Source organism: Pan troglodytes, chromosome 20 (genome assembly GCF_028858775.2).
Source record: "Pan troglodytes isolate AG18354 chromosome 20, NHGRI_mPanTro3-v2.0_pri, whole genome shotgun sequence".
Classification (NCBI taxonomy): Eukaryota; Metazoa; Chordata; class Mammalia; order Primates; family Hominidae; genus Pan; species Pan troglodytes.
The window spans coordinates 22,686,008-22,702,346 of NC_072418.2; the positions used below are offsets into that span (position 1 = coordinate 22,686,008).

At 47.7% G+C, this 16,339-nt stretch overlaps 1 protein-coding gene across 3 annotated transcripts in view; it reads right to left on the minus strand.

Moving 5' to 3' along the window:
* ZNF682 (zinc finger protein 682) overlaps positions 1–12,470 on the minus strand; it is a 37,459-nt gene extending 24,989 nt beyond the window's left edge. For 2 of the 3 annotated variants that reach the window (XM_016937103.4, XM_063801434.1), the window contains exon 1: positions 12,279–12,470. In XM_016937103.4, the coding sequence (XP_016792592.2) occupies positions 12,279–12,281 (3 nt within the window). In that variant the 5' untranslated portion in view covers positions 12,282–12,470. Of the gene's footprint in view, positions 1–12,109; positions 12,193–12,278 lie in introns of those variants that run through there. The other variant, XM_003953420.6, reaches the window with a different exon arrangement.
* Between the last annotated feature and the right edge of the window lie 3,869 nt (positions 12,471–16,339).

Below are 16,339 nucleotides of genomic sequence, written 5' to 3' on the forward strand. Positions count from 1 at the left end.
ATTAAAAAAAATAAAAAAGCTTGAAATAAAAGCTGAAGATAGACCCAAGAATGAAATACAGAACGGGAAAATTAAGTGTAGTTCAAAGGGATTTCTCAGCATTGGGTTTATATTTACTTTCTTGTGATTCCTGGAGCAACTGCTGGATATGCAGGAATAGAAAATGGTTTGCTAGGTGGTATGCCTCTAGAAACACTGGTTTTAATTAAAAAAAAAAATTAAAGACCAAAAATATTTAGTTATTTGCTTCCATTTATCTGCTTTTGGGTTTGGAAGAATTGTGAACAACCACTCTGGAGAGGCAGCAGGAGCCAAACTCTGATCTCCTTTAACCAATTCTGTATGGAGATTCCAAGGTGGAGCCGGACCTGGAGGAGGCCTCAGAAGAGGTGAAATGTGGGTAAGGCTGGGACAGGGAGAGGGCCCTAGGTAGAATTCTGATCTCTGTGTCACTGGGGTATTTCCAATTCTGTGTTTTCTAAGCCTGCCCAAGAGAAACTTGACTCCCCAAGTTTGTGTGATTTTAATCTATTTCACCCAATTCCCTGTCTATTTTATAACATACAGTAACAAGGAATTTAACCAAAATGCATAGTGTTTTCTAGGACATGTATATTAGAAGCTAAATATTTAGTCTTCACAAGGTAAAAGCAATAGAAATAATAACTATAGGGCTGGGCGCAGTGGCTCATGCCTGTAATCCCAGTACTTTGGAAGACCGAGGTGGGTGGATCACCTAAGGTCAGGAGTTCGAGACCAGCCTGGCCAATATGGTGAAATCCCATATCTACTAAAAATACAGAAATTAGCCGGGCGTAGTGGTGCACGCCTGTAATCCCAGCTACTCAGGAGGCTGAGACAGGAGAAAATCACTAGAACCCGGTAGGCGAAGTTTGCAGTGAGCCAAGATTGCACCACTGCATTGCAGCCTGGGCAACAGAGCAAGACTCCACCTCAAAAAATAGAAAAGAAAAAATAACTATAATAACAACTCTTCTGTTCATGAGTGGCCCTTCAGATGGTGACATCAGAGTTCCCAACATAAGGAAAGTGGCCCTAAATCCCCTGCACACGTCCCTTTTTTGTACTGACTCCATGGTGTGAAATTCAGCCATTTATTTATTTGCCACAGACACAGTTCCTGGATTGCAGAGATTATGATTGCCTCATCTGTTTTTCTAATCGCCATATGAAATGAAAGTAATTGGTTGATCAGTCTCCAGCTCTCCTTGTTTTTCACCCAAGTGAAAACTGGAACAACTCCCATCTAGGAACCAACCAAAGAGATTATTTTTGTGACAAAGAGAAGAAACACTGAATGACTTATTCCCCTCCCTCTTAGATGGTAGCAGAATTAGACCCTCTTGTCAGCCTCACCCCAGTCTGCACACAACAACCTCAAATGTCTCAAAGACTCTCAGGTGCTGGGAAGAGGGTCTACAGTCACTCTGGGTTGATGTCCCCATGGCAATGCAAACAGGAAACACTGAGACTGATTCTGTGGGAACAGAATAGACAATGGAACTTCCCTGGTAGAGCTTCAGATCCTAAACCCATATGTGATATCACCTGTCCTTAATCAGTTAGCTTGGGTAAGAGAATGACAGGAATATTTTACTCCAGTATCACAGCTTACAGGTAGGTGTGGTTGTTACGGTCATGGCTGTAGATATTTTGTGGCCTGGACCCCCCACTGCTGGGGTGATTCTGCCATCAGATTCTATTTACACCAAGAGCCTCTCACACAACTGCAGCAGGTCAGAGGACAAGATCTGGAAATTTTCAAGGACCACACTTTGAAGGGTGGGGCTCTAAAATGTCGATGTTGACCTGTCACGATGCAGAAAATGTTTCCTATGGGCTTTCTGTACATTCTCAATCCAAACTCAGGTCCTGTCTCATGAGTCCCAGAAGCCAGTGCTTATATGCAGATTCTAGTGACATCAACCTGGCTGTGCATTATTGGGTGTTATAGCACGCTGCGCAAAACCAGAGGAGAGATCCTGTCATGGAGACTGCTCTAACACATTATAAATGATATGTCGGCCAGGCACGGTGGCTCACGCCTGTAATCCCAGCACTTTGGGAGGCCGAGGTGGGCGGATCACGAGGTCAGGAGATCGAGACCATCCTGGCTAACACGGTGAAACCCCATCTCTACTAAAAATACAAAAAATTAGCCAGGCGAGGTGGCCGGCGCCTGTAGTCCCAGCTACTCGGGAGGCTGAGGCAAGAGAATGGCGTGAACCCCAGGGGGCGGAGCCTGCAGTGAGCCCAGATTGCGCCACTGCACTCCAGCCTGGGCAACAGCAAGACTCTGTCTCAAAAAAATAAATAAATAAATAAAAATAAATAAATGATATGTCAACCAAAAAAGAAAGAGGTAAAATTAATATAAGTAGAGAGAGTTTATATGTGCCACGTTTGAGAATAGCAAGAATAGCAACCCAGGAGCATAGATTCAAGTTGGCTTGAATGTACACTTTGAATGGCAGCAATAAGAAACGGATTTTTTTTTTTTTTGGAGACAGTCTCACTTTGTCACCCATGCTGGAATGCAGTGGCATGATCTCAGCTCACTGCAAACTGTCTCCTTGATTCAAGCAATTCTCCTGCCTCAGTCTCCTGAGTGGCTAGGATTACAGGCATGCATCACCATGCCTGGCTAATTTTTTTTATATTTTTAGTAGAGACGGGGTTTCGCCATGTTGGCCAGGCTGGTCTCGATCTCCTGACCTCAAGTGATCCATCCACCTCGGCCTCCCAAAGTGCTGGGATTACAGGCGTGAGCCACTGCGCCCAGTCAAGAGGTAGATTTTTAAAGGTAAAAAAGGGGAATAGAAAGTGGGCTGATAAAAAGTTCTTTGTCAAGGATTCTCATTAGTTTACAGGAATAACATTGATTAGTGATTGGCCATACAGGGTTAAGCTAGAAGGTGTGGGCTATAGTGTCCTGTGTGGCATTATTAGATTAATTTATAGCTATGTGTGGCAGTAACAAGCAGTTTCAAGAGATGAATACATTGCTCAAAGGAGAAGTAGGACATAATTCTGGATTCATTTTAATGTCTCTCTGAGCCTGATAACTAACAGAACTTGCATCCCTCAGATAAAAGTTCTTTTACTTTCTCAAATCCCAGGGCCTGGATTCAAATTTGGGGGTTTCAGATTTAGGTTTCAGAGGTATGGGAAAGTAGCAGGTGCCCTCTGCACATTCTCAGGCATTTGTACAGGAGGAGGAAAAGAACATTTTAAATTCTTAGGTCTAATCAATGCATATGTGTAACCCTGACAGGGTTTGTCTCTGAATTCATTTCAGATTTGAAGATGCCAGGGACACTGAAAGAGGTGGAATGGTTGGTTGCTGCCCTGTAAGGTTATTTTTGTAGAAATCTGATCTGACTGCTCTACAAGGGACTATAGATCACAAATAGGCAGAGAGACCATTTTGCCTGCAATCTGGGGTTTGCACAATTGTGGGTTGTGACTTGAAGCCCAAGAGGGAAAGACCCTCTAGGGTGAGGTCTGATGGGTACCTTACATGTTTGTATCATACCTGGTCATTTCAGACAGTGTTTTCAAAAATGTAATTAAAAGTACAATCATCTCCAACCCCAGAAAAACTCTCCACAATGGCAGAACACAAAGCAAAAACCATATGATTACACAATTAAGCCAGAATGTGACATTAATTGCAGGCAATTTGCTAAGAGATTGCAAAGATAGAAAGAAGGTTGTCATAATTAGTCCTCAAGAAGACCATGTGACAGCACTCACTTGTCGTAGGTAGTTTATCCTAAACCCACCTGGGAATTGGGGAGGTCAGTTGATTATATTCTATGAAAGATAAACTTCCCACATCTTCATGACAGGAGGTAGTTTTGCAACTTGGAGCCAAATTCAGGTACCTGTTGAAGGTAGGGTTTTACTTCTCTGTAGAAACTGTGGTGCCAGGTGCGGTGGCTCACTACTGTAATCCCAGCACTTTGGGAGGCCGAGGTGGGCAGATCACCTGAGATCAGGAGTTCGAGACAAGCCTGGCCAACGTGGTGAAACCCCGTCTCTACTAAAAATACAAAAAATTAGCCAGGCATTGTGGTGGGCGCCTGTAATCTCAGCTACTTGGGAGGCTGAGGCAGAGGCAGGAGAATCACTTGAACCTGGGAGGTGGAGGTTGCGGTGAGCCGAGATCACACCACTGCACTCCAGCCTGGGTGACAGAGGGAGACTCTGTCTCAAAAAAAAGAAAAAAGAAACTGTGGAAGAGGGATCTATGTTCTTGGCTCTTTATATATTAAATCAATGGTTCCTGACTCAGAGTACTGGGCCATGGTGCTTCTGCCCGTGAAGCTTAGCCTACAGCCTGCAGCCCACACAGACCCTCACTGCTGCATCTGCGCTCCAGCACCATGCCACAGAGCAGAGCCCTGGGCTGCAGGAGGAGGGCCTGGAGCACTCCTGGTTAGAATTGTATTTTCACAATAATGGAAATGAAAGTGGTGTTCCAGCCTAAGTTTCTGGGGTTCTCTTCTTTTTGAGACGGAGTCTCGCTCTGTCACCCAGGCTAAAGTGCAGTGACGTGATCTCGGCTCACTGCAACCTCCGCCTCCCAGGTTCAAGTGATTCTCCTCCCTCAGCCTCTCGAGTAGCTGGGACTACAGGCGTCCATCACCACGCCTGGCTAATTTTCTGTATTTTTAGTAGAGACAGGGTTTTGCCATGTTGGTCAGACTAGTCTCAAACTCCTGACCTCAAGTGATCCTCCTGCCTTGGCCTCCCAAAGTGCTGGGATTACAGGCATGAGCCACCACGCCCGGCCTCCAGCCTCAGTTTCTACTGACAACGATGACACGGAAAAAGTACTACTGGATGCCCAGCAAGAAGTCTGGATGGAGTTGCTCCACGAGTTGTCACCGTGACAGCCCATCTCACTCACAGACACAAGGAACCAACAGAGCTTCTGAAACACCCAAGGCATTGGAGAGAAAAACAGTTATTAGTCTGTGGAAGATTATATTGACAGAAAGAAAGAAATTGAAAGCATATTGAAGGAATACTCAGATTAGATACGGGATTGGTTAAGTGAGCAAGAAAAAATTCCCCCCAATGTTTCTCTTTAAAGAACCAAAGTGCACAGCTACTCTCAGCATGAGAAACACACGCATTCTTAAGAACAGATACATATTCTATCTAGAATTTCTAGAGGTTTTTCTTCCATCTTTGCTGCTGTCTCATCCGCTGGCCATTGGACTAGGGATTTATATTGGAAGCCATCTAACAACATCCACCGGCATCTTTTTTTTTTTTTTTTTTTTATTAATTTATTTATTTTTATTGATCATTCTTGGGTGTTTCTCACAGAGGGGGATTTGGCAGGGTCATAGGACAATAGTGGAGGGAGGGTCAGCAGATAAACAAGTGAACAAAGGTCTCTGGTTTTCCTATGCAGAGGACCCTGTGGCCTACCGTAGTGTTTGTGTCCCTGGGTATTTGAGATTAGGGAGTGGTGATGACTCTTAACGAGCATGCTGCCTTCAAGCATCTGTATAACAAAGCACATCTTGCACCACCCTTAATCCATTTAACCCTGAGTGGACACAGCACATGTTTGAGAGAGCACAGAGTTGGGGGTAAGGTCACCGATCAACAGGATCACAAGGCAGAAGAATTTTTCCTAGTACAGAACAAAATGAAAAGTCTCCCGTGTCTACCTCCCTCTACACAGACATGGCAACCATCCGATCTCTCAATCCCTTCCCCGCCTTTCCCCCGCTTCTATTCCACAAAACCGCCATTATCATCATGGCCCATTCCCAATGAGCTGCCAGGTACACCTACCAGACGGGGCGGTGGCCGGGCAGAGGGGCTCCTCACTTCCCAGTAGGGGCGGCCGGGCAGAGGCGCCCCTCATCTCCCGGACCGGGCGGCTGGCCGGGCGGGGGGCTGACCCCCCCACCTCCCTCCCGGATGGGGCAGCTGGCCTGGCGGGGGGCTGACCCCCCCACCTCCTTCCCGGACCGGGCGGCTGGCCTGGCGGGGGGCTGACCCCCCCACCTCCTTCCCGGACCGGGCGGCTGGCCGGGCAGAGGGGCTCCTCACTTCCCAGTAGGGGCGGCCGGCCGGGCAGGGGGGCTGACCCCCCCACCTCCCTCCCAGACGGGGCGGCTGGCCGGGCAGAGGGGCTCCTCACTTCCCAGTAGGGGCGGCCGGGCAGAGGCGCCCCTCACCTCCCGGACAGGGCGGCTGGCCGGGCGGGGGGCTGACCCCCCCACCTCCCTCCTGGTCAGGGCGGTTGGCCTGGCGGGGGGCTGACGCCCCCACCTCCCTCCCGGACGGGGCGGCTGGCCAGGCAGAGGGGCTCCTCACTTCCCAGTAGGGGCGGCCGGGCGGGGGGCTGACCCCCCCACCTCCTTCCCGGACGGGGCGGCTGGCCGGGCAGAGGGGCTCCTCACTTCCCAGTAGGGGCGGCCGGGCAGAGGCGCCCCTCACCTCCCGGACGGGGCGGCTGGCCGGGCAGGGGGCTGACCCCCCCCACCTCCCTCCCGGATGGGGCGGCTGGCCGGGCAGAGGGGCTCCTCACTTCCCAGTAGGGGCGGCCGGGCAGAGGCGCCCCTCACCTCCCGGACGGGGCGGCTGGCCGGGCAGGGGGCTGACCCCCCCCACCTCCCTCCCGGATGGGGCGGCTGGCCGGGCAGAGGGGCTCCTCACTTCCCAGTAGGGGCGGCCGGGCAGAGGCGCCCCTCACCTCCCGGACGGGGCGGCTGACCGGGCGGGGGGCTGACCCCCCCACCTCCCTCCCGGATGGGGCGGCTGGCCGGGCAGAGGGGCTCCTCACTTCCCAGTAGGGGCGGCCGGGCAGAGGCGCCCCTCACCTCCCGGACGGGGCGGCTGGCCTGGCAGGGGGCTGACCCCCCCACCTCCCTCCCAGACGGGGTGGCTGGCCGGGCGGGGGGCTGAAACCCCCCACCTCCTTCCCGGACGGGGCAGCTGGCTGGGCAGAGGGGCTCCTCACTTCCCAGTAGGGGCGGCCAGGCAGAGGCGCCCCTCACCTCCCAGACGGGGCGGCTGGCCGGGCAGGGGGCTGACCCCCCCCCCCACCTCCCTCCCGGACGGGGTGGCTGGCCAGGCGGGGGGCTGACCCCCCCCACCTCCCTCCCGGACGGGGCGGCTGGCCGGGTGGGGGGCTGACCCCCCACCTCCCTCCCGGACGGGGCGGCTGGCCTTGTGGGGGCTGACCCCCACCTCCCTCCTGGATGGGGTGGCTGCCACCGGCATCTTTTGATGAGGAATAGGAAACCAACGTTGTTCACATATTGGAATTATATCTGAGCTTGCGGCATAGCTAACTGAAGAGCTATTATATCCATGGGTGGGTGACTGCATCCGTTGCATTTATTAGTTCTGTAAATGCTGCATGCCTAAGTTAGTAAAATGAAAAAATAGGGCCAGGCGCGGTGACTCACGCCTGTAATCCCAACACTTTAGGAGACCAAGGCGGACGGATCACCTGAGGTTGGGAGTTTGAGACCAGCCTGACCAACATGGTGAAACCCCCTCTCTACTAAAAAAATTAGCCGGGCTTGGTGGCGCATGCCTGTAATCCCAGCTACTCAGGAAGCTGAGGCAGGAGAATCACTTGAACCTGGGAGGCAGAGGTTGCGGTGAGCCAAGATTGTGCCATTGCACTCCAGTCTGGGGCAACAAGAGCAAAACTCCCTCTCAAAAAAAAAAAAAGAAAAAAGAAAGAAAAGAAAAAATAAGGTCAGGCCCGGTGGCTCATGCCTGTAATCCAAGCACTTTGGGAGGCTGAGGCGGGCAGATAGCCTCAGGTCCAAAGTTCGAGACCAGCCTGGCCAGCATGGCGAAACCCTGTCTCTACTAAAATCCAAAAACTAGCCGGGCATGTTGGTGCGTGCCTGTAATCCCAGCTACTCAGGAGGCTGAGGTATGAGAATCGCTTGAACCTGGGAGGCACAGGTTGCAATGAGCGGAGATCATGCCACTGCACTCCACCCTAAGCAACAGACTGAAATTCTGTCTCAAATACTTATATACATATAGACACTAAAATCATGCTGACCTATAATCATACCTGTTGGATTAATTAATAAGCATATTAATTGATGTGACAGAGGTGGGGTTAATATCTATTGTAACAATTTGTTACTATATTTTTTCCTTTTTTTGAGACGGAGTTTTGCTCTTGTTGCCACGGCTGGAGTGCAGTGGCATGATCTTGGCTTACTGCAACCTCCGTCTTCCTGTTTCAAGCAATTCTCCTGCCTCAGGCTCCCGAGTAGCTGAGATTACAGGCGCCCACCACCACGCCAAGCAACTTTTTGTATTTTTAGTAGACACATGGTTTCACCATGGTGGCCAGGCTGGTCTCGAACTCCTGACCTCGTGATCCACCCGCCTCAGCCTCCTAAATTCCTGGGATTACAGGTGTGAGCCACCGCACCTGGCCGATTTTCTTTTGATATAAGATATAAATATCTTAGGATAAACAATTTTAACATATTAGTCATAATGTACGTAGTATTAGAAAATTATCTGTAATATTAATTCAGTTAAAATAATTTATATTTCAAAAGATTACAGAATATTAAAATCATTATTTTAAAGCAGTTTGTCCAAAATAAATATTGTGCTGTTATATTCACACTATTGTACAAAATACTGTTTGTTTGTTTTTTTTTGAGATGGAGTCTCACTCTCTTGCCCAGGCTGGAGTGCAGTAGTGTGATCCTGGCTCACTGCAACCTCTGCCTCCCAGGTTCAGGCAATTCTCCTGCCTCAGCCTACCAAGTAGCAGGGATTACAGGCGTTCGCCACCACACCCAACTAATTTTTGTATTTTTAGTAGAGACGAAGTCTCACTATGTTGGCCAGGCTGGTCTTGAACTCCTGACCTCAGGTGATCCTCCCACCTCAGCCTCCCAAAGTGCTGGGATTACAGGTGTGAACCACTGCACCCAGCCGAAAAAATACTCTTTAATTTAAATGGATGCAGTTTGTCTACACAAGAGTACATATAACTATGCCAACTGTTCTTAAAATATAAATAGAAACCAAGGTACAGGGCGTACTCTGAGCTGGTCTTGCTATCGCAGCATAAGCCCTTCAGCCTGCACATATTAGTAATTACCTTGGAGCAGCAGTTTTCTATTGAAAACACCTATCGTTTTTATCTCTCCAGATACTGAAGAGATACCCTTCTGTATCTGTGACCCTTTAGCTTTCTGGATTGCTGAATTAAATCCTATCCTTCGTGTTTTTTGAGACAAAGTTTTGCTCCTATTGCCCAGGCTGGAGTGAAGTGGGCAGATCACCTGAGGTCAGGAGTTCAGGACCAGCCTGGCCAACATGGTGAAACCCTGTCTCTACTAAAAATACAAAAAATTAGCCAGGTGTGGTGACAGGCGCCTGTAAACCCAGCTACTCGGGAGGCTGAGGCAGGAGAACTGCTTGAACCCAGGAGGCAGAGGTTACAGTGAGCCGAGATTGTGCCACTGCACTCCAGCCTGGACAACAAGAGTGAAACTCCATCTCAAAAAAAAAAAAAAAAAAAGATTTACATATATTTTGAAGAAGCAGAGAAAAATGGTACATATAAAAGTTGTCTAGGCCGGGCATGGTGGCTCATGCCTGTAATCCCAGCATTTTGGAAGGCCAAGGCAGGAGGATCACTTGAGGCCAGGTGTTTGACACCAGTTCCGGGAACATGATGAGATGCTGTCTCTATCAAAAAAAAAAAAAAAAAATTAGCCAGGCAAATTGGTGCATGCCTATAGTCCTAGGTAATTGGGAGGCTGAGGTAGCAAGACTGCTTAAGCCCAAGAGTTCAAGGTTATAGTGAGCTATGATCATGCCATTGTACTCTAGCCTAAGTGAAAGAGTGAGACTCTGTCTCAAAAAAATCAATCAATCAATAATAAAAGTTTTCTAAATTATATCCTTCAGGAAAAGGCAAAAGAACAAAATGTCTTCCCTCATTTTCAAGTGGGGGAATGAAGCCCCTTATTTCTAATTTGTATTTGCTTCTGCAAAAGGTAGGTCTAGGCCCATGGTCTTGAACTACTGGACATCTGACAACTGAGGGGTGGCGTTGGGCACACTGTGTGCACATAAAAAAAGGGTTTGTGGGGGAACTAAAAGGCAAACGAGGGAAAGTTGCTATCTAGAAGCCATGGGTGGGACAGTGCAGGGTTAGGGAAGGACTGGTTCATGCTATAGATTGTGTCCCAGGAGAGGCTATGCTCTGACTTCTTCCTGTGTCCATGCAGGCAGATGAGACTATAATCAGGTGGCACAGAAGCCTGGGTTGGTGAAAAAACCAGGTTGCCAGTACAGACTACCTTTCAAGCTCTACTGATAAAATGCAATTTACACTTAATTAAAAACTGAAGTTAAAATAAGCAAAGAAATCTTTCCAAGGTGACAAACTCAGGAAGCGGAATGCTGATTGGAACACAGACATATCTGACTCAGATGTCAAGTCAAGCCATTCTATCATTTGGGACATTTTCCCGCCCCCATCCTGCTCACTGAAGTGGACAATAACCATTCTACCAAGAGCCACTGTGCTGTGCCCCACTGTGTCCCTTAGATGCATTTTGCTTTGCAGGTTTTTGCACTGCCTCACTGGGTTGGGTGTTCCTTGTCCTTGGGGATATTTTTTTTCTCTCTTCACCAATCTGAGAAAATTTTCTCCTCAATACCAGCATCCAAATTGCCTGGCCAGCACTGTATCTCTAAGAAATGGAAACTGGGAGTTGGGGAAGAAAATCTTAATGTCCTAATGGATTTGCTTTCAGAGGAAAGGTATACCTGATTTCTCCCAGGCACAATGCACCAACTACTCCACAGAGAGGCCACATTCCCATACCTCGCAGGGTTGCCCCTGAGAGGAGATGGCCCAGGGGCTGATATTCACTAGACACCTCAGGAGACACAGCCACTGTGGGCATCTCATGTCATCCCCAGACAGTTCTGAAACTCAAAACCAGGAAAATAACACAGGGTGGCTGAGGATACATTGCCCTGTGAAGTTTCCAAAGTGGAACCTCAACCCAAAAACATTCTGATAAGGTGTCTGTGCCTAGGAAAGATTAAAGGGAGATTGGCACAAAGGTTTTTGTTTTTTGGTCTTTTTTTTTTTTTATGGTGGAGTGTTGGGATTATTCTCTGCTTTCATCTCCTGTAAAATGTTTGCAAATGAAAAACAATTCTTTTTTCTAAAAAGTGCCATCCGCTGCTCTTTGAAATAATGATCAATCAAAATACTATCTGAAATGTACAAAAAAGGACTAATAGTTGATAATGTTGTGAATTAGAGAGGGGAAGTTGGTGTTGAAGAATGTCAGGAAAGAACTGAAAATTTAAAATTCAGCTGCAAGTCAGAGTTAGGCTGGGGCAACAAAGTGGTAGATTTGAGATTGTGTTTGTCACACATTTGGAAAATCCAAGAGAAAACCACTTCTGTGGAGTGTTAAATAAATAGCAGGCAGTTAGACTGAGGTGGCTCTAGTGCCCTGAGTTCCTACATTAAAAAAAAAAAAAAAAATCAAAGGCAAATACATTTCTTGTAAATTGCTACCTTAGGGGGAAACAAAATTCAGATTTTTCAGATTTAAGCAACCACAAACCTTCAATTAACTTCTGATTACATAACCAGGCAATGACAACCTGAATAGTCTAAATAAGATGACTACATAACTGGAACGAGTCAGTTACTGAATTCGGTTTGCTTCATCCTGCACTTTATAAAAAACTTTCCTTCAAGCCCTTCGGCTGGACCCCCAACCACAAACCGTGGCTGGGTGCTCTCTGAGCATGAATCACTGTTAACTTCAATAAGTTTTCACCATTTTAAAGGTGACTCCCATTGTTTTTAAACAGGAGAAGGAAAAGACTGAGGACCCCCGGGATCACAGCACTTCCCACGCACAAACCACACACGGGGTCTGGACTCTGCCCTGAGGACGCTTCCATTGTCCCCGCAGTCGGGGCAGACGCAAGAACGCGCGGGGCGCTTCAGGGTGGGCTCCGGGCGGGAAGCGGGAGAACGGAACGGGATGCCCGCCCAGGGTCCCGGCTGCTGGCCCACCTCGCATCCTGTGCCCGGAGGTGACCGAGGGCCGAGCTGTGCCTGCCGGGACTCCAGTCCGCAGACTCCGGAGCTGACAGCTGGGAGGCCCCGGTCCCGTCACTGCCGGTTCCGGCCGGTTTCAACCAGCCCTGCCCCCACCTCGGGATGCGCGGCCTGGCACACTCACCATTTTTCGGCTTCCGGGATGTCCTGGAGTCTTAGCTCTGGATCTCACAGCATCTGCAAGTCAGAGGGCAACAGAGGCTGCGACAGTCACCGGGACCTACTAGAGCAGAGGATACTAAGCAATGAAGATGGACCCTGAGCTCTGGCTGGAGCGAGACAAAGGCCCCGCCAGCTCCAGGACACCGCCCCCTCTACCTTGGCTGCGCACCTGATTGGACAGTTCCCACTCCAGCGCCCATGATTGGATACAATTCCATGCCCCGCCCCCTCAGGTCATAAGTGACAGGAGGCGTGATCTGAGAATGCGTTGAATAAGGCAAGAGTTACAGGTTTTTCGTGAACCCTTTTCTGGCGCGCTTCCTTCCTGAATTGGAAACTGGCCCTTCCTGGGGAACATTTGCATTTAACTTTGTATATAAAGTTATCTTTATTTGTGAATAGTATACATATGTTATTCACAAATGGAAACAATATAAGGACAATTATTTTAAAATCTCAGATTTCATCATTTTCCTAGCCTCCAGTCTTTTGAGCAGGCAGCCTAAGATGTCGCCAGGGAGACAATTCTCTAAGAAATAAACTGTGAAGCACATATGAATTTTACATTTTCTAGTAGCCACATTTAAAAAAAGAAACCAGGCGTGGTAGCCTGTGCCTGTAGTTCTAGCTACTAGGGAGGCTGAGGCGGGAGCATCACTTGAGGCCAGGAGTTTTAAGACCAGCCCGGGCAACATAGCGAGATCCCATCTCTACAAAAAATAATTAAAAATTTAGCCAAGTCTGGTGGTGCACGCCTGTAGTCCTAGCTACTCAGAAGGCTGAGGCGGGAGGATCACTTGACCCTGGGAGACCAAGACTGCAGTGAGCCACGATCACACACCATTGCACTACAGCCGGGGTGACAGAGTGAAACCAAGTTAAAAAAAAAAAAGATCTCTGAAGAAGGCATTTTCTCTTTCTGCAATTTAGCCAAGCAGTTGAGTATGTCTTGAAGTCATCTTCTAATTTTTAACAGGGCAAGGATGTTTTCTAAAACCCCAGTCTCCAGAGTTGCCATGGGGCAAATCCCCGCAGCATACATGAAAATCACTCACAGCTAATGCATTCCTCATCAGATCCAGTGCTTCTTACCCCTGGCAAATAAAAAATCACCTGCGGGGTTGGGAGCGGTGGTTCACGCCTGTAATCTCAGCATTTTGGGAGGCCGAGACGGGCGTATCACCTGAGGTCACGAGTTCGAGACCAGCCTGGCCAACATGGTGAAAACCCCCCCCCATCTCTACTAAAAATACAAAAATTAGCCGGGCATGGTGGCACACGCCTGTAATCCCAGCTACTCGGGAGGCTGAGGCAGGAGAATGGCTTGAACGTGGGAGGCAGAGGTTGCAGTGAGTAGAGATCGCGCCATTGCAGAGTGAGACTTCGTGGGGAGGGTGGTGGTGGCGGCAGGGGGTGTGGAGAATGACTGGAGGGGCGGGGCAGGATGTAAACTTAAAATCCCTGAAGCCCAAGTTGCAACAGACCAATTAAATTAGAATCCTTGGAGTTGGATCTGGGCAACAATATGGTTTAAAGCTCTCAGGGTGATTACAGTGTGTAGCCAAGTACCCAAACTATTGCTTTTCACCAACAGCTTTTTCTTTTTTTTTTTCTTTTTGAGACAGAGTTTTGCTCTTTTTGCCCAGCCTGGAGTGCAATGGTGCGATCTCGGCTCACTGCAACCTCCGCCTCCCGGGTTCAAGCCATTCTTCTGCCTCAGCCTCCCAAATAGTTGGGATTACAGGCGCTTGCCACCACGCCCGGCTAACTTTTCGTATTTTTAGTACAGACAGGGTTTCACCATGTTGGCCAGGATGGTCACGATCTCTCGACCTCGTGATCCACCCGCCTCGGCCTCCCAAAGTGCTGGGATTACAGGTGTGACCTACCGCACCTGGCCTTCATCAACAGTTTTGATGAATTAGTTATAAATGGTTTTTCAAATGCATGTAAAAACGTTTGCTACTGAGTTGTGACCTTGCAATCTTAACTCATTTCCCACTTACTATACTTTGCAGAACCAACCTCTGCTACTCGCTTTGTTCCTGATTGAACCTGGTTCCATGTGTGCTCAGTGCATACTATGCACAGGGCACTGTGCTGTGTGCCCTGGTCCCGGTGAGCATCATTCTCGGGGGAGAACCTTGCTGAAAACAAAATCACATCCCAAAAAGTTAAAATCATGCTACTGGCCGGGCGCAGTGGCTCACGCCTGTAATCGGAGCACTTTGGGAGGCCGAGGCGGGTGGAGCACGAGGTCAAGCGTTCAAGACCAGCCTGGCTAACGTAGTGAAACCCCGTCTCTACTAAATATGCAAAAAATGCAAAAAATTAGCCGGGCGTGGGGGCGGGCGCCTGTAATCCGAACTACTTGGGAGGCTGAGGCAGGAGAATCCTTGAAACCTGGGAGGCAGAGGTTGCAGTGAGCCGAGATTGCACCACTGCAGTCCAGCCCCGGCGACAGTGCGAGACTCCGTCTCAAAAAAAAAACAAAAACAAAAACAAAAAACCATGCTACTTACCGAATTGAGGTGAAAATTAAAAGACCTAGGGGGTCACCCAAAGGTTAGAACATGAATCAATAACTTGGAATATTAATATACATCTGATGGTGCCCTAAGCACACATGTCCATTTTATTTTATTTTATCTTACCTTATTTTATTTTTATTTTTTGAGACAGAGTCTTGCTCTGTCGCCAAGGCTGGAGTACAGTGCCGCGGATCTCGGCTCACTGCAACCTCTGCCTCCCAGGTTCAAGCGATTCTCCTGCCTCAGTCTCCCCAGCAGCTGGGATTACAGGCATGCACCACCACGCCCAGCTAATTTTTTGTATTTTTAGTAGAGACGAGGTTTCACTACGTTGGGCAGACCTTGGGTGATCCGCCTGCCTCGGCCTCCCAAAGTGCTGGGATTGCAGGCGTGAGCCACTGCACCCAGCCACGTGTCTGCCTTTAAAAGAAAACAAAATAAAGCATTACTATTATTCTCAAATATTAATTTATAACTATTATGCAAACATGTAATATTTAAATTTTGATTGCTGTATAGCATGCATACATAAATATATGTGCAAAACATTTATGGAAAACTTGATGAATTATTACAGACCAAACTCGTGTAACCAAGAAATAGAATCAGACTTGCTCATGCCCGACAGTCACTTTCTCCTTCTCTTCACAAAAGTAAGAGCTTAAGAGCTAAGTGTAGATCAACTTTGTCATTTTGTAGAAGTGTTTTATTATAAAGCATTAAAAACATATCCAAAATACAAAGAAGGTGTATAATAGACCTGTCACCCAGCTTTAACAGCAACTTGACATGTGCCATTTTTGTTTCATTGATATTTCAACCCATTTCCCATCCCTTTATTAATTTTTTAGTTTTTTTTTAAGATAAAATGTATATACATTGAAAGGTACGATCTTAACTGTACCTTTTGGACAAATCAACTCACTCATATAAACATCTCCTCTTTTAAGAACAGAATTACTCCACTTAACAATCATTAATGTACCCATAAGTTACCTCAAAGTATTATTTAAAATCTAGATTTTTATAAAATAGGTCTGAGTTTGGACTGAGAATTCATATTTCTAACAAAGTACGGATCCATAGAGCACATGGTAACTACAGAGTCTCTTTTATCTAAAGTAAATACAATTGGATGAATAAAATTAAGAAAAATTGACCTAAGGTGAAAGGACAAATCAAAACATCTGTGCAATATGCTATCTGTAGGAGCATTTGGTTAAGAAAAATATAAACTCACCAAAAAGTTTTATTATTTTAATAATGCAAATTGGCAAAATTCCTACTATTGTTTTCATAGAAATGCTCCCTCACAATAAAACATTTTCATATAGGAACGGTTACAGTGGCTCACGCATGTAATCCCAGCAATTTGGGAGGCTGAGGCGGGTGGATCACGAAGTCAGGAGTTCAAGACCAGCCTGGCCAATATGGTGAAACCCCGTCTCTACTAAAAATACAAAAATTAGCCAGGCACAGTGGCAGGTGCCTG